The 26,372-nt window shown below is 47.5% G+C and overlaps 2 protein-coding genes and 1 long non-coding RNA gene across 6 annotated transcripts in view; 1 reads left to right on the forward strand and 2 right to left on the reverse strand.

The window, feature by feature from the left end:
- Window positions 1-2,641, reverse strand: part of CDC16 (cell division cycle 16) — a 35,481-nt gene extending 32,840 nt beyond the window's left edge. Inside the window, exons 1-3 of one of the 2 annotated variants that reach the window (XM_046664079.1) lie at window positions 2,529-2,641; window positions 1,034-1,088; window positions 836-933 (exon numbers count right to left, since the gene is read on the reverse strand). In XM_046664079.1, coding sequence (XP_046520035.1) covers window positions 836-933; window positions 1,034-1,088; window positions 2,529-2,576 — 201 coding nt within the window. In that variant the 5' untranslated portion in view covers window positions 2,577-2,641. Of the gene's footprint in view, window positions 1-835; window positions 934-1,033; window positions 1,089-2,528 lie in introns of those variants that run through there. The other variant, XM_046664080.1, reaches the window with a different exon arrangement.
- An 85-nt stretch (window positions 2,642-2,726) lies between these two features.
- On the forward strand, window positions 2,727-7,485 carry LOC124241151 (uncharacterized). Its single transcript, XR_006889126.1, has 3 exons — window positions 2,727-2,868; window positions 3,104-3,145; window positions 6,942-7,485. It is a non-coding gene; the product is annotated as an uncharacterized LOC124241151 (long non-coding RNA).
- Window positions 7,486-13,622: 6,137 nt separating this feature from the next.
- Window positions 13,623-26,372, reverse strand: part of CFAP97D2 (CFAP97 domain containing 2) — a 37,157-nt gene continuing 24,407 nt past the window's right edge. For 2 of the 3 annotated variants that reach the window (XM_046663800.1, XM_046663799.1), the window contains exon 4: window positions 17,387-17,870. In XM_046663800.1, the coding sequence (XP_046519756.1) occupies window positions 17,411-17,870 (460 nt within the window). In that variant the 3' untranslated portion in view covers window positions 17,387-17,410. Of the gene's footprint in view, window positions 13,829-17,386; window positions 17,871-26,372 lie in introns of those variants that run through there. The other variant, XM_046663801.1, reaches the window with a different exon arrangement.

The following is a 26,372-nucleotide window of genomic DNA, read 5'->3' on the forward strand; positions in this document are numbered from 1 at the left end:
AGTCAGGAGCTGTCAGCATTCCAGGCACTGCGTCTGAACAATCATCATCACACATCTAAGGAGCCACAAGTAGCAGGACTGGAGTACGTTACACATATCGATGGCAGTGGAGGGTCAGACGCAGACTGAAGGGAAATCATAAAGGACCTCGGGTGTCTATTAATACACCTTATTTTATCGTGTAGGTAATGGGAAATCACCAAGCAATACTGTGACATACAGTCACGCGTTGCTTAACAACGAGCACGTGCTCTGAGAAATGCATCACTAGGTGACATCATCATTGTACAAACAGCACAGAGTGCACTTGTGCAAACCTGGATGGTAGAGCCTACTACACACAGTACTAATCTTACAGGATCACTGTCGTACATGCAATCTATCATTGACCGAAACGTCGTTACGCAGCACGTGACTGTAATCAGATCTGTGTTTTAGGAAGACCATTCCTGTGATAGTTTAAAGGATGAACTGGAAACAGGGAAGGTTGGAAGTGGGAAAGATGTCACTGGAAAAGAGACAAGAAGAGACTAAAACAACAAAACAGACAAATGAAACGCCTGACATCTACTAGTGGTAACAAGATGGAAAGGACCATCTGTCACCTCAAAGCTATTTAGAAAACGAAATTTTCAACTTAGTGACTAGATGGTGGGAGGGAGAGAGGAAAAACAAGGTGACTGAGGTTAGAATTAATGAATTTTCTCTTCACATTCAGTAAGAAAAATCAAATCCTTTTAAATAATTTTGACATAAAACACATGCTCCTAATATACTAAGGCAATGACATTTTAAAAAAGCTTTGGGAAACTTTAAAGTTCACAAAATTACTTACTTTGTCCAGTTTTCGTGACCGAAGCGCATGAGCCGCTCTATGATACTGTGCTGTCAGGTAAAGACACTGAGCCAACCAGTAAATGTCCTGGGGCTCCTCTGGAGGGAAAAATTACATAAGTGGCCAGAGGTACAAGGAAAAACAGAAAGAGTCTTAAAGATGGAGAAATCAGAAAAAATATTAGAATTTGTCACTTACCATGAGAGAGTGAGGCTACTTTATCTGCCCAAAATAAAGCACTTTGATACTGTTGCTGTATCCAAAAAAAAGAGAAAGTGGTAACTGCCCTGTTATTTCAAGTGTTAAACAGATATCTAATATTATTAGAATGTTATACAATAAATTGACATCTCAATACAATGACGTTTTACATGTAGTAGGCGTCTATCAATGAAACCTCTATCTTATATCTCAGCTAGGTGAGTTTTAATTCAATTGTACAATAAAAACATTATTAAAAGATCTTTGATATACACAGTTCAAGAAGGCAGGTTTTTTTTAAACTTATACATCACAAAACTGTATCAGCAAGTATCAAAAACGGTAGATAATTTCACTGGCTATTTTGCAATATCTCATCATTAGCAACGGTCCTCAGTCTTTCCAGGATCTTTGCCTCAGTTTTCCTGGATGCAAACCAGGAACTCTGCTGCCAGTCAATCTGGAGGAGGAACGCTTCTGGGACGGGTACCGGACTGCCCAGTTTAAGTGCCCTAAGCGGGGAAACCAGGCCTGTCTGCGCCTCCCCATCCTCAGAGCCAGAGCTCAAGAAGCATCTGTTCAACTCAACTGACTCCCGGACAATCCAAACACAGCTCTCCAGCGCGGTGCAGACACCCGGCAGCAGCATCTCACGTCCAATTCTGAACATTTCACCTTTAACATGATCTTCCCTCCCCTTCTTTGTTTCCAATTTATCGGGAAAGCGTACATTTTACAAAAACCGGTGACATCATAGGTTAAACTGAAGCTGCTGATTCTGGAGACAATTCTTTCCTTAAACACTGTTTGCTGTACGTTAAAGGGTGGTGCAGGAAATGCAGATGTAGTTAACATGAACTTTTTAAAGTACTGATTTGAGACGACATGCTAGTTTGTATCTTTATTCATTGAAATTCAGCAAAATAAAAATCAGAGCTAAACTTCTCAAAAAACTTTCGTATTAGCTAACTAAATTCAAACACTGCCCTGCAATTTTCCTCCTAAAGTCATCCTTCCACTTCCACTGACCGCTAAGTACGCACGGAGCCCCCACGGCGCCCCCGATGCCAGGGATCCCACGGCACGGAGCCCCCACTGCGCGCCCGATGCCCGGGTGCGGCAGCACGGAGCCCCCATTGTGCGCCCGGTGCCCGGGGTCCCACGGCACGGAGCCCCCACTGCGCGCCCGATGCCCGGTGCCCGGCCGCACGGAGCCCCCACTGCGCGCCCGATGCCCGGGTGCGGCACCACGGAGCCCCCACTGTGCGCCCGATGCCCGGGTGCGGCAGCACGGAGCCCCCACTGCGCGCCCGATGCTCCGGTGCGGCCGTCCACAGAGCGGCCAGAGCACGCGCGAGGATCACCCCGCTCCCGGCTGCCCTCGTCCGGCTGCGGACCGGGCCGGGGCCGCGTCCTCCCTGCGGGGTTCGCCCCAAACGAGAGCCTCGGGCCAGCCCGCCGTGCGCACCGGGCCCCCAGCCGCACTGCCCACCTGGTCCAGGTACTGCCGCACACGCTTCCGCAACCGCTCCAGGTTCATGGCTGCGCCGCCCGGCGAGCCAGCCTTCCCGCCGCCTCCGGCCGAACCCGCCCGACCCTGGCGCCGCCGGAACTTCCGCTCCTCCAGGCCCCGCCCCGGAAGTCCTCGGCCGACTCGCCCCCTCTGGCGCCTGAAAGGGGGATCCCGCCGTGGGTTCCGAGCGCCATTTTGGCCCCTGCGGCCGGTCCTCGGGGCACCGTGGCCGCCCGTCCTATCCTGCCGACCTTCCCTCGCGGGCCGTGCGCCCGGAGCCCACGCGGCGCCGCCTGGCGGGGTCTTGGCGGGACCGGCGGTTCGTGCGGGACGCGGGGGTCCTTGCGGGGATGGGGGTTCCGTGCGGGACGGGGGGTCCTTGCGGGGACGAGGGGGGCGCTTGCGGGGGCGGGGGGGGGTCCTTGCGGGGACGGGGGATCCGTGCGGGACGGGAGGGGGTCTATGCTGGACGCGGGGTCTATGCGGGACAGGGCGTGCGTGCAGGACGGGGGCGGGGGTCCTGGCAGGACAATGATCTGTTGTGATTGCTGCAGGACTCTGAATAAACTGAAAGCCATTGAACTGTACATTTTACGGTATGTAAAATATATCTCAATAGAGCTGTAAAAAAACTTCCTTGACAGGTTGAATGCAAAAAGAAACATCATTTAAGTATTTTGTACTTGATTCATTGTACACACATGATGCTAGCAGCTAGGTGTTTGAAGATGAACAAGTTATGTGCACTGCTCAGAGCTCCCTGCCTTATGAGGATGGTCATTACAGTGTCGATGAAAATAATCCATAACCAATCTATAAATGAAAATTTGGGTGAGTTTATTTTGAGCTTAAATCTGAGGATTATAACCCGGGGCCTTTCTTCCCGAAGGAACAAAGGGCACCAAAGAGGTGGGGTGCACAGAGTGGTTGTATACCCCCAGAGAGGATGTTTCACATAGGATTGAAATGTCCCTTTTACAGTAGTCACGAGACTGCTCTGTGGGCACAGCGATTGATGGACACAGCAGGTAGGTCTGCTCTCTCAGTGAACACAGCAGGGTGGCAGTCTGTTGTCTCCAGCTGACTGGTCACAGGTGAGCTGGGTGGTCAAAGGTGAGTGCAGCAATCAGTTCCTAGCCTAAGGAAAGATGCTTATCCCTAAGGAAATGCTAATGTGGGGGGAAGTTGCACCTTTATCTCAAGGGCCTTTGTTCTGGCCACAGGAAATGCCTAAGCAGATATACAATGCGTGCTCAACAGCCACAGTTAGGCCCTTTTGGAAAAAACAAAGTCAGGCTGAATTAGGTTTATATCAAATGGCTTCCTCATATACTCCAGTATATCCTATTGCTTGCCATTTTTATTTGTCGACAGCCTGTAAAAGGAAAAGGTGAAGGACAGTTTAATAACCCATGGGGGCTGCCATGGCGGAGCGGTTAGGTTCACACACTCCGCTTTGGTGGCCCCGGGTCACGGGTCGGATCCTGGGCGGGACACGGCACGACGTCAGGCCATGCTGAGGCGGAGTCCCACATGGTACAACCAGAAGGACCTACAACCAGAATATACAACTATGTACTGGGGAGCTTTGGGCTGAAGGAGAAGAAAAAAAGAGATTGGCAACAGATATTAGCTCAGGGTCAATATTAAATAAATTAATAAAATGCCCAATAAGTTAAAAAAAAAAACTCGTTTAGAAAACTGATTAAGGAAGTCACAGTATACTGACATAGTGGAATGCCATGCAGCTGTTTAAAAGAACGAGGCAGTTCTGTGTGTACGGAATTGGAACAATCTCCAAGATGTGTTAATGGAGGAAAATCAATGTATAGGAAGGTGTTTATTGCATGTGTCCATTTGGGTACAACAGAAAACTAAAGAATAGGTGGAAAAATCCTTAAACTATCCCTGGAAGGACCAGTTAGAAACCTGGAAACTGCACAGTGCCTCTGGGAGGAGTGCTGGGAGCTAAGAGATGAGTGTGGGAGAGACTTTTCCCTGGATGTCTGTGCTTTTGAATTTCAGACCATGGACATGTATTGTGTTCTTAAAAGTAGATACAAGTTTTATAAATATAAAAGCCTAAGAAAGAAAGAAAATGCAGAGAAGCCAAAAGAACATGAAACTTCCCATAAGAATCCCATCACTCAAAAGTTCTCTCCCTAAATTTGTGACTATTCTGCCACGTCCCTTTGTGTGCGTACACATATGCTGGGTGGTATTTCTTTCCCTTTCCTTCTACCTCCTGTAGGGGAGGAGGACATTTCCTCTCCCCAAATGGGGGTTCGTCTAGCTGGAGAACGAAGTAAATTCACGTGAGACAGAATAGCAAGAGAAAATTAAACAAAGCTGTATGAGGAACCATGGCCCGGGGCCTTTCTTCCCAAAGGAAGAAAGGGCACCGAAGAAGTGGGGTGCACAGAGTTGTTATATAGCCCCCAAATGGGGTGTTTCACATATGATTGAAAAGTCCCTTTTACAACAGTCACGAGGCTGCTCTGTCAGCACAGCGCTTGATGGAAACGACAGATAGGTCTACTGTCCCAGTGAACGCCGCGGGGTGGCAGGTGTGTTGCCTCAGGCTGGGGGGGGGGGGGGAGCGGTCCACAGATGAGAGCCACAATCGGTTCCCAGCCTAAAGAAAGATGCTTAATCTTTAAGGAGATGCCAACGTTGGGAGGGGGAGGGAAGTCAGTTACAGGAGGTTACCAGACTAGCACAATAAAATGCAGATTTTAAGTCCTCACCTTTGGTATTGATTAAGAGTTTTTGGAGAGTAGGTCATCGCCTTTCTTCTTCCTGGTACAGAGAGGGAGGCACCTTTTACAGATAGAGATTTACCTTACAAATGTAAACGTGTCCTAACAAAGGGCAAGTTCCATTCCTCCTTCCCTGTCCCAGTTTATCAAAAGCAATCAATCTCAAATAATCCTGATGCCAAAGAGCCATATCTTGGGGTGGCCAATTCCAGGTCCCCACACTCCTCACCCCTTCCATGCAAGCAGGTAGTAATCAGCTCTGTGCTCGTTAATATGAGGGAGGGACGCAGCAAGGTATATTCCAAGCCTTATTTTCAACTGCTTCTATTTGTTTAATAATATTCATATATAATTGTTTGCATATTACCTCCTTGTTTTATCTCTTGTTGTGTGAGCTGCACGAATACACTCTCTTTGTAGAAGATTCCCACAGTGAAGGTGGCACAGACTGGACCTTCCACCCCCTTCCCTCCTCCTCTTCCCGGAAACAATCACTGTCAGTGTTGTGCATTTTCTGCTTCCTTCTGTGCCTTGGATGCACATATGCACATTTACAAATATATATCTTCTTCTTTTCTACAAGAATGAGATGATAAAATATGTAATTATTATGAGAATTGCCTTGTTCACTGGTATACCTTGGAGACCTTTCCCCATCAGAACCTGCTTTGTTCTTTTTGAGGACTGGAAAATATTTCCTGTTATAGTCATTGGGCTAGGCTGGAGTATGATGCTTTAGAAACTAATCCTTCATGTCACACCTGAGTGGCTGTGGTGTGTCAGCTTGACTGGAGCTCAGGATACCCAGAATCTTTGGTCACACAATTATTCTGGGTGTGTTTGTGAGGGTGTTTTGAATGAAATTAAGATTTGAATTAGTAGACTGAGTAAAGCAGTTCCCTCCCCCCCCCAATAATCCATTAAAGGCTCAAATAGAACAGAAAGGTAGAATATGAGGGAATTTGGTTTCTCTGCCCAACTGCTGGAGCTGGACCTTGATCATCTCCTGCCTTTGGACTCAGACACGCTCTGGAACTCACACTGTTGGCTCTTCAGGGTCTCCAGCTTGCAGTCTGCAAATCCTGGGGCTTCTCAGCCTCTGTAAGTGCGTGAGCCAGTTCCTTATAATAAATCATATATGTGGATGCACACACACACAAACATATATGTATATTCTATTGGTTCTGTTTCCCTGGGCAACCCAGATTAATACAGTGGCCATTTCCTCCAGGAAATCTTTGAGCTCCCCAAGTTGGACTTAAGTGTCCCTCCTACACTTTTTAGTGACACTTTTCCTCATAGAAACACCATTATAGTTGTATGTTTGGTTCCCATATCACCTTGTAGTCTTCATGTTCCTTGAGGGCAATATGGGGGTGGAGGGGGGAAGAATATGAAGAGAGGAAAATAAATAGAATTTTCTCTATTAGCCAGATCACCCTCAGGCATTAAACATTTGCAGAGTTCTAATTTTGTTTGCTAATCTCCAATTACTACCTGAAATGGGTCTCACCTGGCTAACGTCAAGGTGTTGGCAAGGCTGTTTTCCATCCAGAGGAAGTCTTTGAAAAGACTTAAACAATTATTAAGTCAATGATTTGCAAACATCTCTGTTGTCGTTTTACAATGACAGTTGTGCAAATGTGGAGTTAGCCTCTATCCAAACATCAGACCTTGATTTCGGTGCACTTCTTCGTGTCCTGCTGGGCTTGCTGTGGGCATCCTTCCAAGGGTCTGCACCCAACACCTACCCGTTCAGGCTGTGATGGCCCGGTGTCTTCAGCAGAGCTGGGCAGCAGGAGCTCAGCGTGCAAGCACTTCCACCTGCCGGACACCAGGCCACAAGGAGGCTCTGCATGATGATGCAAGGAGCGGAGGCTCTTAAGGAGAAAACATCTTCGTTGATACCTGTCCTTTGAATTCGCTTCTATCCAGTTAAATGGCGTTTGATAAATAGATGTTTCTTAATTTAAGTTGAGGCTTTCTGTTGGTTTTTAAATGTGTGGCTTTGTGATACTTCCTCTCGAGGAGAATGAGACCCTGCAAGGGCAACTTACCTGTGCCAGGTCACGGAGCCAATCAGGTCAAGGCCACAGCTCGAACGCAGGCATTGAAACAATGATGACTTCTGTTGTCCTACCCATTAATCACTCTAACCTGGGAGTTTAAGCAAATGCAAGTTCCGGAGGAAATATTTTGGGGCCAATGGTCATCTCAGAATCTTCAGAGCACTGCCAATTGTTTGCTTCCGTGACCCTGTGTTCACTGGAGCACTGGGGAGATCTGTCTTGCTGGGCCTCTCACAGGTGTATTATTCTGAGCGTGTCTCCATTAAGGAAGACTGTTGGTTTGTTTATTGATTTATGCACTTGGTCGAAGTTAGGGTATGTGATCAGGGGCGTCACATTTCTGTGTCAGTGGGGGTCACGGATAACTCATATGCACAGGGCTTGACAGGAACATGGGAATTATCAAGTCTGCTGTTCGGAGCCGTCCTGCCCAGGACTGCCTCTGGGGCTTGGGAAAAGGAATACTCTGACGCATCAACATGGTGTGAGGGGGCAGCTTCTCCAGGGAAAATGCCTCGGGGTGACCGTATTCTGCCCATGCTGTGAAGGGATGCCTGGAGAGGACTCACCGTGTCTCTTGTGCCTCCAGCCTCACCTCCTGAAACTGCAGCATTAATATGACTGCAAAGCTGCCTGAAGCCAGCCATGTCACCTGGGCATGGCATCTAGTTCTAGACACTGTCTTCCTAGCAACCAGCGCATCCTGCCATGCCTTTGCAAATCATAACAATGACCAGTCATCATACGCATGCCCCACTGTAGCTTTACAAAGACAGCCTGTCTGTGGACACGGGCAGACGGTTACTTGAGGTGACAGGCTTGACCAAGCCTTTACATCAAGGTAAATGTCCAATTCACAGATGTCTTCTCTAGCTGCTTACCTGATTGTCTGTTTAAATATATCCAGTTAACTGAATAATGCTCTGATTTTGTGTCAAGCAGACACAAACCTCATTATTAGCCAAGGAGTGGTCATCACTCTCAGTTTTGATGTCAAATTCAGGAAAGCGCTTTTTAATATAAAGTATTCTTCTCATTGATTCATTCACTTGTATTTTTAATCTCATGTGCCCCCTGTTGTGCCAGGAGCTGGCATGGCAAAGGGAGGATGGAGCTGGGAAACCTGCAGCCCAGCAGGGGGAGGCGGTGAACGCAGCGCCTTAGGACTGCTGAGCACAGGAGGGACCTCAGCCGCAGGAGCAAGGCCTGGTGCATCGTGAGGCAGGGAGGTGGGGGAGGAGAGAGGGTGGTCAAAGTGGACAACAGAAGGATGGGTTGACTCACTGAAGGGGCCTGGTGAGTGGTGAGAGGAAGCCCAGCTCATTCAGGGAGTGAAGAGCTCAGGCGGGCCGGTGCGTGGAGAGTGAGGGCATGAGGGGTGGTGAAGTCTCCTGCAGGAGGGTCAATGTGTGGGCGGCAGCTGGGCCAGCACTGGGAGCATTTCATGAGCACACATGCTGTTTGAGCCAAGATACATTATCACTGTTTAAGACACAGTGCTAAAAACAAGCTTTATAAACAGGAGCAGTGGGGCCAGCCCGGTGGCATAGAGGGTAAGTTCGCACGTTCCACTTCAGTGGCCTGGGGTTCACCTGTTCAGATCCCGGGTGTGGACAAGGCACCACTTGGCAAGCCATGCTGTGGTAGGCATCCCACATATAAAGTAGAGGAAGATGAGCACGGACATTAGCTCAGGGCCAATCTTAGCAAAAAAAAAAAAAAGGAGGAGAAGGATTGGCAGCTCGGGGCTAATCTTCCTCAAAAAAAGAAAAAAACAGCAGCAGCGTATCACTGGAAAAAAGTGTGAAATCATTTAAACTGGAGGCACACACACATCCCCATAGACACCTGTGTATGTATGGCCTTATTAGCAGCAGGACCCCCTCTGCCCCTGGCCCCTCAAACACCTCTATTTTGTTGGGCAAATACTTTGATTATCTACTTAGTGTAGGATGAAAGACCTACAAGGGTCCTGTTTAGAAAAGAAAAAGAAAGATGTTTGCTGAGGTGCTGGTAAGGTTTGGGTTTTGGGTTTGGGTTTTGTTGAGTGTGAGGTGCAAGCTGAGGGCTGGAGCAGAATTGTCCAGGGAAGTAGAAGAGAGATGCAAGCTACATAGGAAAAGGGAGAGAGAGAAAGTGGGAGATGGAGCTGGAACTCAGAGTAGAGTTAGGGGGCACTTTAAAAGGAACTTTGAAGGATGTTTACTGTGTGAGGCTCGAGGTAAGCCAGCATTTCTCTCTTCCTGTGAAGCTGTTGGTGATATCTACCTTCACAGCTAGTGTGTATGCAGCTGGAGGTCTCCTCCAGGGGTGCCTGTGGCCCCAAGGAGCACAGTAGGATGCCCTGGGTCAGCGTGGGTCCATTCTCTTGGGGAAAGGGAACCCCCATGCTTTGAGCAGTGGAGAAGGGGTTCCATAAAAATCAAAGGCCTTCATGTTCCAGAGGAGAAGGAGAAGAAACAATCGTCTTTCTCATCAGTGAGAGTGGTCAGGGACTGCAAGCAGCAATTGTGACTGATGAGTCCTGCTCATGCATATATAGAAAATGTGCCTTGTGCCAATAGTGCAAATTACCATTTAAACAAAGGAAAATGCCAGAGGGACGAGACACACTTAACTGGTATTTGCTCCGCTATCTGGACCTACTTCTAACCAACAGCATTGCTGGTGAGCCGTGAGTCCTATGGAAATGGTATTTCACATGGATTTTAGGTAAGGATCCGAAGAAGTTCAGGACACGCCACCCCAAAACACGCCACTTTGGTATATTATCTTGAGAAGCAGCAGATGCAAGAAGGGCTCTCTGAGGCCCCTTTCTACCTAAAATCAGGGCATAAAAGCTGGTAGGAAGGGGCCCTCCTGCACCAAGATGAGAACGTTCTTACCACCAAAGATGGGGAATCTCCACAAACCAACCTGTTAGAACAGCCCCAGTCTCCCGCTGGTTCCCCCGTATGTTTCCTTATCACCGTCCCACGATTTACTGCCTTGAGCCCAGGCCTGTCTGTCTTGTCGCCTCCCTCAGTTTACTGTTCTCTGTTTAAAAAGGTGTATGGGCTCTTGGGCTGATGGTTTCTTCAGGTTTCATTTTCCTTTTGAAGACTCCCTGTACACGTGAAGACATTGACAAATAGAAATGGCAAGCACTAGGATATATTGGAGTATATAAGGAAGCCATTCGGTGTAAACCTAATTCGGCCTGACCTTGTCTTTCCAAAAGGGCCTGACCAAGGCGTTGAGCATGCATTGTATATCTGCTTTAGATATTCCCTATGGCAAGAACAAAGGCCCGTGACATAAAGGTGCAACTTCCTTCTCCCTCCCAAGTTGGCATTTCCTTAAGGATTAAGCATCTTTCCTTAGGCTAGGAACTGATTGGTGCGCTCACCTGTGACCACCCAGCTCGAGACAATAGACTTGCCTCCTGCTACGCCCACCAAGATAGCAGACCCACTACCTGCTGTGTCCATCAAGTGCTGTGCCGACAGGGCAATCTTGTGACTATTGTGGGAGGGACATTTCAATCATATGTGAAATATCCTGTTTGGGGGTATATAACCACTCTGTATACCTCACTTCCTTGGTGCCCTTTCTTCCTTTGGGAAGAAAGGCCCTGGGCCATGGTCCTCAGATTTTAGCTCAGAATAAACTCACCCAAATTTTCACTTATAGATTGGTTATGGATTATTTTTGTCGACATGACCAAAGTTGTAGAAAGAGGAAATCCTAGCTGAAGAGTCCTAGGTAACTCGTAAGCGCCGGTGCTGGCTCCTTGGCCGCCCAGCATCTTTGTCTGAGCTGCAGCTCCGGGGGAACTACTGCAGGTACCGCTTCCCATGCATCCACTGGCTCCCCACTGAGGTCTGGGGAGCCACGCTGGCCAGGGGCATTTTGTTTCTGTGGAAATCCCTGGCCAGACGGGTGTTTGGTCAGCCAGGGTCGTCAGAAGGTTGTGGTGAGGTCCAGGTCATGGCACCTGAAAGCCAGCGAGGACCCAGTTTAGAACACTGGGCTCCCTCCTGGGGCTTCAGCTGCTGTTTGAGGGTCAGTTCTCTCTGGTTTCTCCTAACCTACCATTGGCTGTATGAAAGCAGTCTGGTCCTTGAAGGAGTAGCCAGCCTCTCAGCTGTCTTAGGACAGTGCAGTTGTGTTGAGGGGAGAAGACAGTTAAACACACACAGCAGCCCTCATTGATGAACACCAGGAGCCATGGCCACTTCGTGAGCCGGGCGAGGCCCCCCCTTGGCTCGGACTCAGCAGGACAGGCAGCGCTGCGGACTCGAAGACACACTGCAACTGGCTGTTCTCAAGTCGGCTTCAATGTCGGCTGCCCTGTTCCCCGCCTGGAAGTCGCGTCAGGTTCAGTTTTAGGTTTCATCGCGCCCTGTTGGTGTTCTGTCCCACCTAGCTGTGGAGCCCGACTTCTGCTCACAGGCTGCACTTTTCCTCCTGGGCACGTCTCCCCTCCTGCCCAGATGGAGGCTTCTGGGAGTAAGAAGCTCTAGACCTCCCTCTGGAAGGGCCGCCCGGGTGTGCACTTCCGGAACATCCCCTCACATTCAGGACTGTGGCAACCAGAGGGGCCTGCGTGCACTCCCAGGCCGGAGGAGGGAGGCCGCCCTCTCTGTGCGGGCACAGGATCCTGAGCCCAAGAGCGGCCGGGTGTAGTCACCCACCTCTGGCTAATTTAGCAGCAAGCACGAGGGTGAACTACGTAAAACTTGACAAAATTGGCCCAAAGGAGACTTGGAGTTTCTGGGAGCCCTGTGCTCGCTGCCCTCGGGAAAAGGGAGCACGGCCACCACATGGTGGAGCTCTCACCTGCGCTGCGGACACAGAAGAGGGCCAGGGACGAAGACGGAAGCTGGCTGGGTCAGCGGAGCCCCTCCTCTACCCGGCAGGAGGCTTCTCCCTGCCTCCCCTAGTGCCCACACAGCATGACAGCAGGACCCAGCGCAGCCCAGCAGGACACAGTGCGGCTCAGCATGGCTGCCCCTCCGCCCACATCACCGTTCCTGTTCATTGTATTTTTGATGATTCAAAAGCATTTCAAAGTTTTACGTATTTAAACTAACTTAACACAGTGTAATTATGGGACAAACACATCTCTTCACCTGAAAACTTACCCAATACTTTACTTTTTCAAGTTATCTTCAAAATCAGAGCTCCTGGCCCTAATGGGTGTGAATGGAATAAGGCCCCTCTGCCGACTGAAGAGCCTCTAAGCAGAGCTCAGCAAGGAAAGAGCGGTGCAGTGGGAAGTCCTGCACCATCTTCCTGCAGGGAGCTGCTGCTTCCTCGCGGGGAACGTGGCAGTCTTTGTAAGCTGTCAGCTCTCTGGGAAGCGGCAGGCAGAAAAGAAGATGCCCCAGTTCTGTGATGGACCATTTAAATTTCGTTCACTGCGGTTCTTCAGGAAAGGCTGCAGAGACCAGGCAACTGGACAACTCTGGAGTGATGTGGTCTTCAGGGTGAGGACAGAGGCACAGAAACATGACTGGACCGCCGGAAAGTGCAGCTGACGTCAACCCTTAGCTCCACTGTTAAAAAGAGGTGCAAACACGAGGGCAAAAACCACGCACACAGTCGCTGCCAAGAGGCCGCTGTTTCCCAAATTTAGCACCAACTCAGACATTTAACACAGCATCGTTCCCAGTGTGAGGCTTCAGGTCAGGGGAGGGATGTGGACAGCCTGGAGGGGTTTGAAGAGCGACCCTACAACTCACTGAAGGCCAAGCGTAAGCCTAACACCATCTCACTCTGTGGATGAAGGGTTCAGAGAGATTGAGTAACCTGCTCAGAATCACTCAGCAGATCGACTGAAGAGTCAGAATTCTCATCGAGGTCTGTCTGACTCCAGGTCCACGATTTTAAACACCATTGACTAAGGGGCCCCCTGCAAGGAGGAGTAAAGGACCTGGGATGCTTATTTAGATATTTGTTAAAGTAACAATCACAGGTTTTTAAGGTAAATTACAAAAATCCGCCAAAGAATTATAAACAAATCCACAACAGCACAAAATATGGTAACAGAGTAACTATTACCTATTAATTAGCTAGAAAAACTAATAGCTAGAGAAAAAAATCTAATTCAAAAACCTTTAATTCTCAGTATTACTCTGCATAATTTGTTTCCAGCCCTCAGCCTGAGAAGCACAAAGATGGTTTTGCTGCATCATCTGGGAGAGTGCATCGTGCAGACACACAGGGTGCTGCTCACGCACATTGACAGCTGTGCTCAGAGTGACAGCTGTGGAGGGGACCCAGCTGCAGGCCAGCATCCCTGGGGCCCAGGGGTGGCTCTGGCATCGGGGACCTGGGCAGCCTGGCCGTCCCCGTTACCACTTCTCAGACTCAGCTTCTTTCTCAGTCGTGTTCTGAGTCCTCCCCTCCCTCTTCACTTTCTGGGTCCAGGCGTGCATGTGGCCTTGCTCAAGTTCAGTTTCAGTTCCTGCTGGATCAAAAACATGTATAAAAACAAACTCTTTCCTTAGGCAAAGACAGTAAAGTATCAGTTTACTAGAATGCATGGGAAATGAAGTATTTCAATTCATTGACAATTCTTCTTTATTTAGAATTAATCACATAATCTTTTCTAAAAATAACAGCTTCATTGATACATAATTCTATATCAAAAAATTCACCCTTTCAAAGTGTATATTTCAATAGTTTGGGTATATTCAGAATTATGCAATCATCACCAAATCCAATTTTAGAAGACTTTCATCACTCCCCCACAAAAAACCCCATACTCCTTAGCTATCACTCCCCAGTTCCCCTCGTCCAGCCCCTGGCAACCACTTATCTACTTTGTGTCTCTATAGATTTGCCTGTTCTGGACATTTCATATAAATGGAATCAGATAATATGTGGCCTTTTGTGGCCTTCTTTCACTCAGCATAATATCTTCAAGATTTATCCACAATGTAGCACATGCCAGAACTTTATTCCTCTTTATGGTTATATAATATTCCCTTGTATGGTTATATCACAGTTTATCTGTTCATTGATTGATGGACGTTTGGGTTGTTTCTACTATTTGGCTATTATAAATAACTCTGCTATGAAAATTCGAGTTTTTTGTGTGGATGTAGGTTTTCCATTCTCTTGGGTAGATACCTAGGAGTGGAATTATTAGGTTATGTGGTAACTTTATGTTTAACTTTTTGAGGAAGAGCCAGACTGTTTCCCATGTGGCTGCAGCATTTGACATTCCGCAGCTGAGGATGAGGGCTCCACATCCTCACCAACACCTGTAACTTTCTGTCTGCTGATTCTCGTCAGCTACTGAGTGTGACATGAGGTCTCCTTGTGGTTTTGACTTGCATTTCCCTAATACTGAGCATCTTCTCATGGGCTTATTGGCCATTTGAATATCTTCTTCAGAGATATGTCTATTTAAATAATCAGATAATCTTTTATTATCTCAATTTTGTTGTTGAAAATCATTCTGAAATGCATCGAAGTACATTGACGCTAAGTCTGTGTCTACAGCTGCGCGTCAGCCTTGTCAGCCTGTTGGTGTCACAGGTGCAGGACGGCAGTAACCCCCACTCCCAGAGTTTTGTTTTTTGTTCTTTTGTCTTTTTCCCTTCATCCCTCTCTGAAGGCTGTGCTGGGAACTGTCTGTGGATAAAGTCTGGGCTAGTGGGACCTGGTCTCTCAGGGGACCAGGTGCAAACATTTGGACTCAGAAAAGGGGAGCATCAAGGCTCACTGCCATTTCCCCTGCTGGAGAGTGTCCACTCACCCTGACCTTCCACAGTGTGGGGGCGGGGACAGGGGACTGCAACCCATAGATCAGCGTTTCATCTAAAATGCTAGGAGTTGAGTTCTTACAGTTTTATTTATTTGCACGATATACTTAAGATGTAATCAAGCAAATAAACCATCAAGGTCAACCCATCATGGCCAACATAAAACATTCCCAAACTTATAAACAGCCCGAGGGTAAGCTGAAAAGCCACCTCAGTAAACACAGTGACAGATCCCTATGGCTTAAAACAAGCCACATTAAAGTTTTTTCCTTTATCTTAACTGGTTAAAACCTTTAAACAGAACCTATTGGATTCTCCTTCAGCTCTAACTATAAGCCTAAAATAATAAACCCCTATTGGGAGCAATGCTGAGTGTTTGGTCTATGTGGGCTCTCTGTGAGCACTTGTCGAATGATGACACAGGAATATTTCAATAGTTAAATTCCGGATTCCAGCTTCCGACGTAGAAATGTCGCCCTATTTCTGGCTCGATCCCTTGTCTAAGAACTGAAATAATTTTCACAGCACCTACTGTGTTTTCATCATCCCATTTATTTTTTTATTTTTTTATTTTTTTTTAAGATTTTATTTTTTCCTTTTTCTCCCCAAAGCCCCCCGGTACATAGTTGTGTATTCTTCGTTGTGGGTTCTTCTAGTTGTGGCATGTGGGACGCTGCCTCAGCGTGGTCTGATGAGCAGTGCCATGTCCGCGCCCAGGATTCGAACTAACGAAACACTGGGCCGCCTGCAGCGGAGCGTGCGAACTTAACCACTTGGCCACGGGGCCAGCCCCCATCCCATTTATTTTTACACCCACTTCTCCAGCACACGCTCCATGCACTAAGATTATAAAATCCTTGAGGTGGGTAAATGCCATGAGGTGCTACTTGCCCACCAAGTATTCTTGATGAGTGTTTTCAATAAACAGAATTTAGGGTTTGCATAAATGTTAAAGACTCTGTCTTTGCTATTTTTTTTTTACTTTTTGACCCCCTTCATCCATTTCTCCTACCCTCTACCCACTGCCTTTGGTGACTGCCAATGTGTTCTTTGTGTCTATGAGCTTGGTTTTTAAATCTTTTTCTTTAGATTCAACATATAAGAGAGATCGTACAGTGTTTGTCTTTTTCTGTCTGATTCCTTTCACTTAGCGTAACGCCCTTGAGGTCCATCCATGTTGTTGCAAATGGCAAGATTTCATTCTTTTTTATGGCTGAAGAGTATTCCACTACATACACACACACACCCCATCTTCTTTATCCATTCGCCTATGGATGAACGCAGGCTGCATTCAAATGTTGGCTGTTGTAAATGGTGCTACGATGAATGTGGAGGTGCAGATATCCTTCTGAGTTAGTGTTTTTTATTAGTGTTTTTATAGTGTGGCAGATGCATTCAGTAAAGAAGGAAGGAAAGAGACAATGTTTTATTGCCCATCAAGTGAATGCCAGGCACTTTCATAGCCATCTTTGCAAACCTGATTTGTCTAAACCTGAATGGAGTTCTGGGAGGTGGGTCACGTCACAGCTTTACAAATGAGGAAGAGAGGTCCAGGGGCTGAGTGAGCTTGGAGTCAGCTCAGGTCCACAGCCTTGCCACCCTGCGCTGTGCTGTTACACAAACATTTAACTGTTGCCTCGAGACCTCTGGTGTCTGTTTCCTTCTTGTGTGTGTGGGTTATTTGGGATCAGGGCACTAGATCAAAGTCATACATCGTTCCTGTTCACTGAGGGCTCCAGTAAGTTCCAGGATGGCTAATGGGCTTTACTGGATGATCTTATAGAAATCTATCCTCCCTCGGTAAAAACAGCTATCAAATTAGTTAAGTAATTTCTCACTTTGGAGTTAGGATAAATGAGGATGACTTGAGTAAAGTGAGGAGGATGGAAAGTTCTAAACTAGCAAAAAAAAAAAAAAAAAAAGAGATGTCCAGGAAAGCTGGCTGTGCAGCCCTTCAGCTAAGCATGACTGTGCAGTGTTCCCACCGGAGAGCACTCAGAGTAGAAGGAGGGGGAGAAGGGGGAGGGGGAGGGGGGGGGGGCGGCTGCTTCCGCGCCGAGTCAGCGAGAGGCATATCTTCTGGAATTTTAGAGGTAAAGGGCGATATGCCCCGTCTGCACCGGATGTCAGGAGGTGGCATCTGGTCTTCAGACAGCTGGTCACAGGCGGCTACTGGGGTTTCTTTCGACCGTTTTTCAACTTTCCGGTCCTGTAAAACGGAGTTCGATGGTTGCTAAGCGCGCGGTTTTCGAAGTGCCTGATTTTGCAGCTCTTCCTCAGGGGAAGAGCCTGCGAGGAAGCGCAGCGTGGCCCGGTCTCCCGGGAGGCAGCCCGTCGGGAGCAGCGCAGGCGCGGCGGGGCCAGGCCGCTGGGGACGGCGCTGGGGTCGCCCGCTTCTCGGTGCCCGACGCCGCCTCCTCCGCGCAGACCCTCAGGAGCCCACGGCCCTGGACCCCGAGGCAGGGCCCGCCGCCCGGGCGGCGCCCCTCGGGCCACAGTCCCACCGGGGTCTGCGGGCCGCGGGCTGCGTCCAGGGTCCCCGTGTGTCTCGAGAGGGAAGCGCGGGCGGGGAGCTCGGCGGGGGCCCTTGAGAACCGCCCGGCTCCGGGGTCCGGCCTCGCCGGCACACGCGGCCTCGCTGCGGCTCCGGGCCGGGCCGCGCGGGAAGCCCCGCTTCCAGGAGCCCTTGCTGCGCTGCATCCAAATGGCCGCCTGTGCTCCTGGCGTCTCTGTTTCCTGTCATGTAAAAGAGGGATTTCAAGAGAGTCAAAGTAAATAAATGAAGGACGGTTTGAAGCACAGCTTCCAAGCATTTTCTTGACATTTGCTAAAGAAGTCAACACAGACAGGGAAAAGAGTAAGGAAAGGAAAACAAACAGGAAACCAGAAATGAGACAAACATGACAGTCAGTAAATTTAAATGGAAGGAACTGAGGGGAGAGCCTCTCGGACTAGTTGAAAAGATGAAAATACAGTGTTCTGCTCAGAAGACACAGAAATACTGAAAAGAGTGACGTCAGAAAACGGTGAGACACGCAAACTGGAGGAGGCCGCAGAGCCGCCTCGCGGAGTAGGAGCCCAGGTGGAGAAGGAGCCCCGGTGGAGAAGCGACAGAGCTCGCGAGGAGGAGCGAGGCCGCCGGCAGGGAGCTGCGGCCAGGGCAGCTGTACCCAGTGCAAGAAAGTGAAAAGTTGCTGATGCTGCAGACTGATTTTTTTAACTTGCAATAAATTTGGAAAAAAGTAAACTTTGACCTTGTAGGGACCTGAAATTGACCACCCCAAGATATGTCTCTTTGGCATCAGGACTATTTGAGGCTGATTGCTTTTGATAAACTGGGACAGGGAAGGAGGCTCTGAGGAATAGAACTTGCCCTTCATTAGGACACATTGACATTTGGAAGGTAAATCTCTATCTGTAAAAGGTGCCTACCTCTCTGTACCAGGAAGAAGAAAGGAGATGACCTTCTCTCTAGAAACTCTTAATCAATACCAAAGGCAAGGACTTAAATCTGCATTTTACTGTGCTTCTCTGGTAACCTCCTGTAACTGACTTCCCTCCCCCTCCCAACGTTGGCATTTCTTAAGAATTAAGAACCTTTCCTTAGGCTAGGAACTGATTGCTGCGCTCACCTGTGACCGCCCAGCTCCAGACGATAGACTTGCCTCCTGCTACGCCCACCGAGATAGCAGACCCACTACCTGCTGTGTCCATGAAGCGCTGTGCCGACAGGGCAATCTTGTGACTATTGTGGGAGGGACATTTCAATCACATGTGAAACACCCTGTTTGGGGGTATGTAACCACTCTGTGCACCCCACTTCTTCGGTGCCCTTTCTTCCTTCAGGAAGGAAGGCCCCGGGCCATGGTCCTCAGATTTTAGCTCAGAATAAACTCACCCAAATTTTCATTTACAGATTGGTTATGGATTATTTTCATTGACACAATAAACAAATATTAGTTTTATAATTAAAAATAAAGATTTGACATGAAATGTTCAAGTGTTCTATATAAATTGCAAAACAAAGTAGATTTTTCTGATACTTTAGTAATTAGTAATTGCTCATTAGTTACGATTTTTTTTTTAAAGATTGGCACCTGAGCTAACAACTGTTGCCACTCTTTTTTTTTTCTTCTGCTTTTTCTCCCCAAAGCCTCCCAGTTCATAGTTGCATATTTTAGTTGTGGGTCCTTCTAGTTGTGGCATGAGGGATGCTGCCTCAACATGGCCTGACAAGCAGTGCCATGTCTGCACCTAGGATCCGAACCGTCAAAACCCTGGGCCGCTGAAGTGGAGTGTGCAAACTTAACCACTCAGCCATGGGGCTAGCCCCTAGTTATGAATCTTTGCAAAAGGTACTGTTCTGGCCAGGCCTCCAGATTCTGGGAGAGTTGTCCAAGCCAAGCAGGCCGGGGCTTCAACGTCGTACCAGGCATGGAAACGAGTGTTGGCAGAGCCGGCAAGGACTCAGACGTCTGCGGGGCCAGCTCGACCAGTGGCCTTGCTCGGTAGGGGGTGGGGCTTGGGGCCCGGGTATTTGTTTAAACTGTGATGTCTGTGACATCCCTGCACTTGCCCTGTGATGAACTGGATTTCAAGGCAACACAGTCTGCTGAAATGTCCACAGCACAGCGGCTCGTGTACAGGTAAGGGAAGTCAGTGAAGATTTAACAGCCCATTCATTTGACTCACTGGGACATTCATAAGCAGGATAATTAATGACAAAATTAAAATCTCATATTTCTTCATTCAGAATTATGGTTTTGCCAGCAACGGGGATGAAGAGGGAGAGTTTAGAGTTTAAATTACCTGGTAAATCCTCAAGTTGTTAATTTTCTTTGTCCTCCTGGATGGGGTGTGTGACACGAATTCAGGATTATCACATGATTTCCCAGTGAAGTTTTATGCATACTATCCCGCTAAGTTTTATTTTTCACCAAGTCTTTCTCCCACAACCTATAATCAATCAGCTGAGCTCATTTTCATCTCCTCTTAATTTTTCGTGAGGAAAGAGTGGATGAATTCATCAGTCAAGTCACTGCTCTGTCTTCTGTTGTTAGCATGTGACCATTTGGTGTATGCTTTCTGGCAATAGAATAAAATGTCATAAAACAGCAAAGAATCAGTGAGACCATGTGTTTGATGAATCTGATGAAGTGAATGGAAATTTCAAATAGCTATGGATTTAAAATGAAGAAAATGTTGGGGCCAGCCCGGTGGCGCAGTGGTTAAGTGCACACGTTCTGCTTCAGTGGCCCAGAGTTCGCCGGTTCGGATCCCGGGTACGGACATGGCACCGCTTGGCAAGTCACGCTGTGGCAGGCGTCCCACAAATAAAGGAGAGGAAGATGGACACGGATGTTAGCTCATGGCCAGTCTTCCTCAACAAAAAGAGGATTGGCAGCAGATGTTAGCTCAGGGCTAACCTTCCTCCAAAAAAAAAAAGGATTTATAAATACATAAATAAAATGAAGAAAATGCAAAGGCACCTTTTCACCTGGCACATCGGCCTTCTCCCAGGACCCTTGGCGAGAGCACCGCGGGCCTCTCAGCCCTATCCCAGTCTGCTGGCCATCTTCGAGCTTGATACAAAGGCTCTGAGTTTGGGATCCTTTCCAGAATGATTTTGTTTCCTCTCTGCACTCTGCAAGTTCCTCTCCTCTCCCCGCCAACCCGCCCCCCCATTTAGACTCCAAAAAACAGCATAGATCTTTCTTGAAATACTGAGAGTTAAAGTCTCGACAGAGTCGTCAGTCTGCATTCCAGAGAAGGCGCCTGAGTGCCCGCATGCTAGGAGGGGCCTAGAGGGGGCGAGCTCTCCTTCACGTGTAGGGGCCCATCCTTCTCCAGTGCCCAGACTGGGAGGTACTGGGCTCCAGAGCTGAACTGACACAGCCCTCAGCCCAGTGAGGGGAGACGACAAGCAGAGGGGAAAATGCAACCTGGTGTTGTAGATGCGCTGGGGACAAGAGGTGGGAATGCTCAGGGCTTCCTGAGGGCAGTGGGAAGAGGTGGCAATTAGGAGAGGAGATGCGGGGACAGAGCCTTGAAAGAATGGCGGGTGTCACCCGGCAGGCCAGGAGAGGAAGGACGTGCCAGATGGCATGGACTGTGGAGGGCCTGGGCGCCACGCAAGGAGTTCTGACTTACCTTGAAGTCTCCCAATGGGGAGCCATCAAGTGCCTTTAAACCACATTCAGATGTGCATTTAGAAGAGACCGGAGAGCAGGAGACTGGAGTGGTGTTGACTGGGCTCCCACAGCAGGGATCCCGGTGAGAGAAGCAGGAAGCCTGAGCCAGGCGGCTGCTTCTGCAGGGGAAGGGAGCTGTCGGAGAGGAACAACTGTGGGAGCGCAGAGGAAGGCGTGCAGAAAGGAGCAAAGGTTTCAGCATCAAGCGACTGGGTGAACACGGAGAGCGCAGCTGGAATCCAGAAAACAGCGCAGCAGCCTCCCCAGCACGCAGAACATCTGTGGAGCGCTGTCTGAATACTTCGTACACTGTGCTGCATGGATAACAGACGCCACCCTTGTTTCATGTGCCACCAAGAAAGAAAGTGCCTCCAGCACAGCCATGCCACACCACGCCATGCCACACCCCTCCCCGTGAGAGACACTCCCACCTCAGAGCCATCAAAATGTGTATTTGGGGGATGGGATTGTGTCTTAGAATCTATGAAATGTGATTATCTCGCTTAATCCTTAGAGGCGGCACCAGTCAGCCTTGCTGGGGTTACAATCTTGCCCAGAGTCAGAGACTGAGTTGCGGGGGAGCAGGAAGGTGAGCACGTGGTCTAACTGGCTTTGGGTCCTGGTATTTAGGTGGAATCACCTGATGCTGGGGTGACTCAGGCCTGAAGACTAGGATGTGGGAAGAGATCTGCGGCATTAGCGCGGAGCTGAGGGAAGGCCAGGTGGGGACGGGGCCCCAGCACTGAAGAGGGTAAGGGGACTGAAGGGCAAAACAGGGCATGAGAAAGTGATCAGTGGGAAGGAAGCGTGAGAGCCAGCTGGCAGACAGTGACAGCTCAGCGGAGGGAACACTGACACCCTTGCTTCGGAAGAGCTGGGCGCTGGATTGGGGCAAACAAAACTGACATTTTTATGGGTTAAAAACAATGAAAATTCGCAATTTCACTCAACACAAAAAAGGGGGCCTGAAAAGAGTCTGCATGAAAATTAGTGCATAAAGTGCCCATGTCAGCGTCATTTATAGCAGTGAAAACTCTGAATTAATCTCTAGGCCTACTGACAAGGAACTGATTAAGTAAATGGTGGTGCTATCATAAGAGAACAGGTCATGAACCCGTTACATGATGTTTAAGAGAATATTTTAATGAGGTGTAAAAATTCTTTTGATTTAATGTTAGGTGAAAAAAGTCAGGACATAAGATTGTATATGAGGTACAACAACTTTAATTATACTTTTCTATGTGCACAAAAATATAACTGTGAGAAAATGCAGACAAATACAGAAAAATTATCATCTCTGGGTGATAGATTACAGGCAATTTTAATTTATGCTTTATATGCTCTAATACAAATATGTATTACTTTCTAATCAGGAAAAAACATGAAAATCATTTTTAAAACTTTGAAAGGAAACAATTCAATGAATTTGGTAACTGGGAACTCACTGGTGAGCTTGTTTGATTGTTTGGCTATTCAACAAACATTGATTGAATACCGACTGTGTGCCAGGCACTATGCTGGGCCCCGGGTCTACACTGGTGAACAGGACGGAGGGAGCTGGGCCCTGGGCCTACACTGGTGAACAGGATGGAGAGAGCTAATAATAATAAAATAATAAAATATTTATGTAATAAATAAACATAAAATAATAATTCTCTTAAATGAGTTGATCTCTTGAATTATGTAGAAAAGAAAATTTGGAGTTATAAAGCAAAGTTACAGTAATACTAGTTTTGCAGTCACATTTTTTCTTTAAAGGTACTAGTCTCTTAAATCATGTAGAAAACAAGAAGTAGTTACAAACCTTGTTCCAATAATCCTAGCTTTGACATTTACCCATATATTGACCTTCATTAAGATCTTTACTCCTCCACATGGCCTCGAGTCACTGTCCAGTGTCCTGTCCCTTCACCTGCAGGTCTCTCTCGAGCGTTTCCTGCAGGTCACGTCTGGTGGTGATGAGCTCCCTCAGGTTTTGGTTATCTGGGAACGTCTTGATTTCTCCCTCACTTTTGAAGGACAGTTTTGCCGGATATACAATTCTTGGTGACAGTGTTTTCCTTGCAGGACTCTGAATATACCGATCCAGTGTCTTCTGGCCTCAGAGATTCTGACGAGGACTCTCTGATGCTCTTCCTGGGGATCCCCGTACGTGGCAGTCTGCTTCTCTCTCACTGCTTTCAAAGTTCACTTCGTCTTTCCAAAGTGTGATTATAACGTGTCTTGGTGTGGATCTCTTTGAGTTTATCTTACTTAAAGTGTGTTGAGCTTCTTGGATCAAATTTGGGAAGTTTTCAATTATTGTTTCTTCAAATATTCTCTCTGCCCCTCTTTCTGGAACTCCTGCAATGCATCTGTTGGTCTGCTTGATGTTGTCCTCAGGTGCTTTAGGCTCTGCTCACTTTTCTTCCTTCTTTTTTCTTTTTGTTCCTCAGCCTCGATAGTTTCCGTTGTCCCGTCTTCGAGTTCACTGATTCTTTCTTCTGTCTTGACCTCCCTCTAGTGAATTTTTCATTTCATTTATTGTACTCTTCAGCTACAGAATTTCTTTTTTATTTCTTTTTAGGTTTTCTATCTCTTTATTAATGTTTCCATTTTCTTCATACATTGTTTTCTTGACTTTATCCACATCTTCCTTTAGTTCTTTGAGCAGCTCTGGAGACCACTGTTTTAAAGTCTTTGTCTAGTATATCTGACAGCTGGTTCTTTTCAGGGAGCTTCTGTAGATTCATAGCCTAATTTGTTTTAGGCTGTCTCTGTGCTGAAGATCAGCCTGAGGTGTAAATTTAATGTCTTCTTATTTCTTTTGTCAGCCTTTCCTTGAGAATGCACAGTCACTTTCCAGTTTTCCCTGTGCACGTGCTTGTTTCTGAATGCCCTGGTCTTGGTGTCTGACTCCCAAAAGGGGAAAAAGAGAATGACGAGGGAGAGGTAGGGAGAGGGCGCCGGTCCTTTGAGCTCCCTGGAAGTGACTTCAGCTGAGGAGACAGTCTCGCAGCAGTGGCGGGAGTGCAGCAAGAGGGGCTGCCACCTTCGTCTGCACGTCTGTGGTCAGCAGCAGCAATCAGGCTCAAGCACAGACCTGATGGTTGGGGGCCAGGGGCTTTTTTTGCTTACTCTGGCTCCAGAAGCTGCTCCGGGAACATGTGCACAGCACCTGCCGCGAGACGGGTGGGGATGAGTAGCTGCTACTTTGCTAAGAGCTAAAATTGACTAAAATTAACCACAATTTACAGTCCAAGCCTTCCCCGCTGGAAGCCACAAACCTTCAGTAGCCTCCCGAGTTCGAAAACAGCTGCCTCACACAGCCCTGGCGTGGGTGCTGTTGGGGGACAGGCTCCTGGCTCCCACTCCGCCATCTTCACAGCAGTGAGGCCTATTAGCACTTCAAGCCCTGTTCTTTTAAGATGAAAACTCCTTCCTGATCCAATACAAGTGTCCTGGGTCTGTACAACTGTCAGCATGGTCAATGAGAACATTTCCATCACTCTGGAGAGGAAGCCTTGTACCCTCAACAATCAACTCACTCTCCCTCCTTACCTCCTGGCCCTGAGCAACCACTAATCTACTTTCTATTTCTATAGATTTCCCTATTCTGGACATTTCCTATAAATGGAATCATATGATGCATTGTCTTTTGTGACTGGCTCAGCATAATGTTTCCAAGGCTCATCCATGTTGTAATACGTTTCAGTGCTTCATTCCTTTTCATGTCTGGATAATGTTCCATTGTATGGGTATACCAAATTTTGTTTATCCATTCTTCAGTTGATTTTTTCCACCTTTTGGCTATTATGAATAATGCTGCTGTGAACACTCATGTATAAATTTTACTTGTGGACGTGTTTTCATTTCTCCCATCTATGTATCTAGGAGAGGAATTGCTGAATCGTGTGGTAACTCTATGTTCAACCATTTGAAGAACTGTCAGGTTGCTTTCTGAAGTGGCTGCCCCATTTTACATTCCCACCAGCAGCGGGAGAGGGTTCCAATTTCTTTACAACCTCACCAGGGCTGTTCTTATCTGCTTTTTGATTCTGGCCCAGCTGGTGGGTGTGAAGTGGTATCACTTGTGGTTTTGACTTGCATTTCCCTAATGACTAATGATTTTGAGCACTTTTTCATGTGCTTGTTGGCCTTTTGTATCTCTTCCTCAGAGAGATAGCTATTCAGATCTTGTAATTGGGTTGTTTGTCTTTTTCATCATTGGGCTGAAAGAGCTCTTTCTGTGTTCTAGATGCAAGTCCCTTATCAGATACAAGATCTGCAAATTTTTTCTCCCATTCTGTGAGTTTCTTTTCACTTTCTTGATAGTGTTCTTTGAAGTACAAAAGTTCTTAATTTTTATTAAGTCTAATTTATTTATTTTCTCTTTTATTGTTCATACTTTTGGTTTCATATCTAAGACTGTTGCCAAATATGAAGTCAGGAAGAGTCACCTCTGTGTTTTTTTCTAAGGGTTTTATAGTTTTGGGGCCAGCCCCATGGCTGAGTGGTTGAGTTCGTGTGCTCTGCTTTGGTGGCCCAGGGTTTCCCCGGTTCAGCTCCTGGGCGCGGACATGGCACGGCTCATCAGGCCATGCTGAGGCAGCGTCCCACATGCCACAACTAGAAGGACCCACAACTAAAATATACAACTATGTACTGGGAGGATTTGGGGAGAAAAAGGAAAATTAAAACCTTCAAGAGTTTTATAGTTTCAGCTCTTACATTTAGGTCTTTGATCCATTTTGAGTTAGTTCTTTTATATGGTGTGAGGTAAGAGTCCAACTTCTTTCTTTTGCATGAGAATAAAGAGTTATCATGGCATGATTTGCTGAAAAGACTATTCTTTCCTCATTAAATGATCTTGGCATCTTTGTTGACAATAAATTGACTGTAGACACGTGACTTCATTTCTGGACTCTCAGTTCTAGTCCATTGATTTAAATGTCTGCCCTTAGACCAGTACATACCATCTTGACTACCGTTGCTTTGTAGTAAATTTTGAAATCAGGACACATGTGTCCTCCTATTTTGTTCTTCTTTTTCAGGATTGTTTGACTAT

Source organism: Equus quagga, chromosome 6, assembly GCF_021613505.1.
Source record: "Equus quagga isolate Etosha38 chromosome 6, UCLA_HA_Equagga_1.0, whole genome shotgun sequence".
NCBI classification, from domain to species: Eukaryota; Metazoa; Chordata; class Mammalia; order Perissodactyla; family Equidae; genus Equus; species Equus quagga.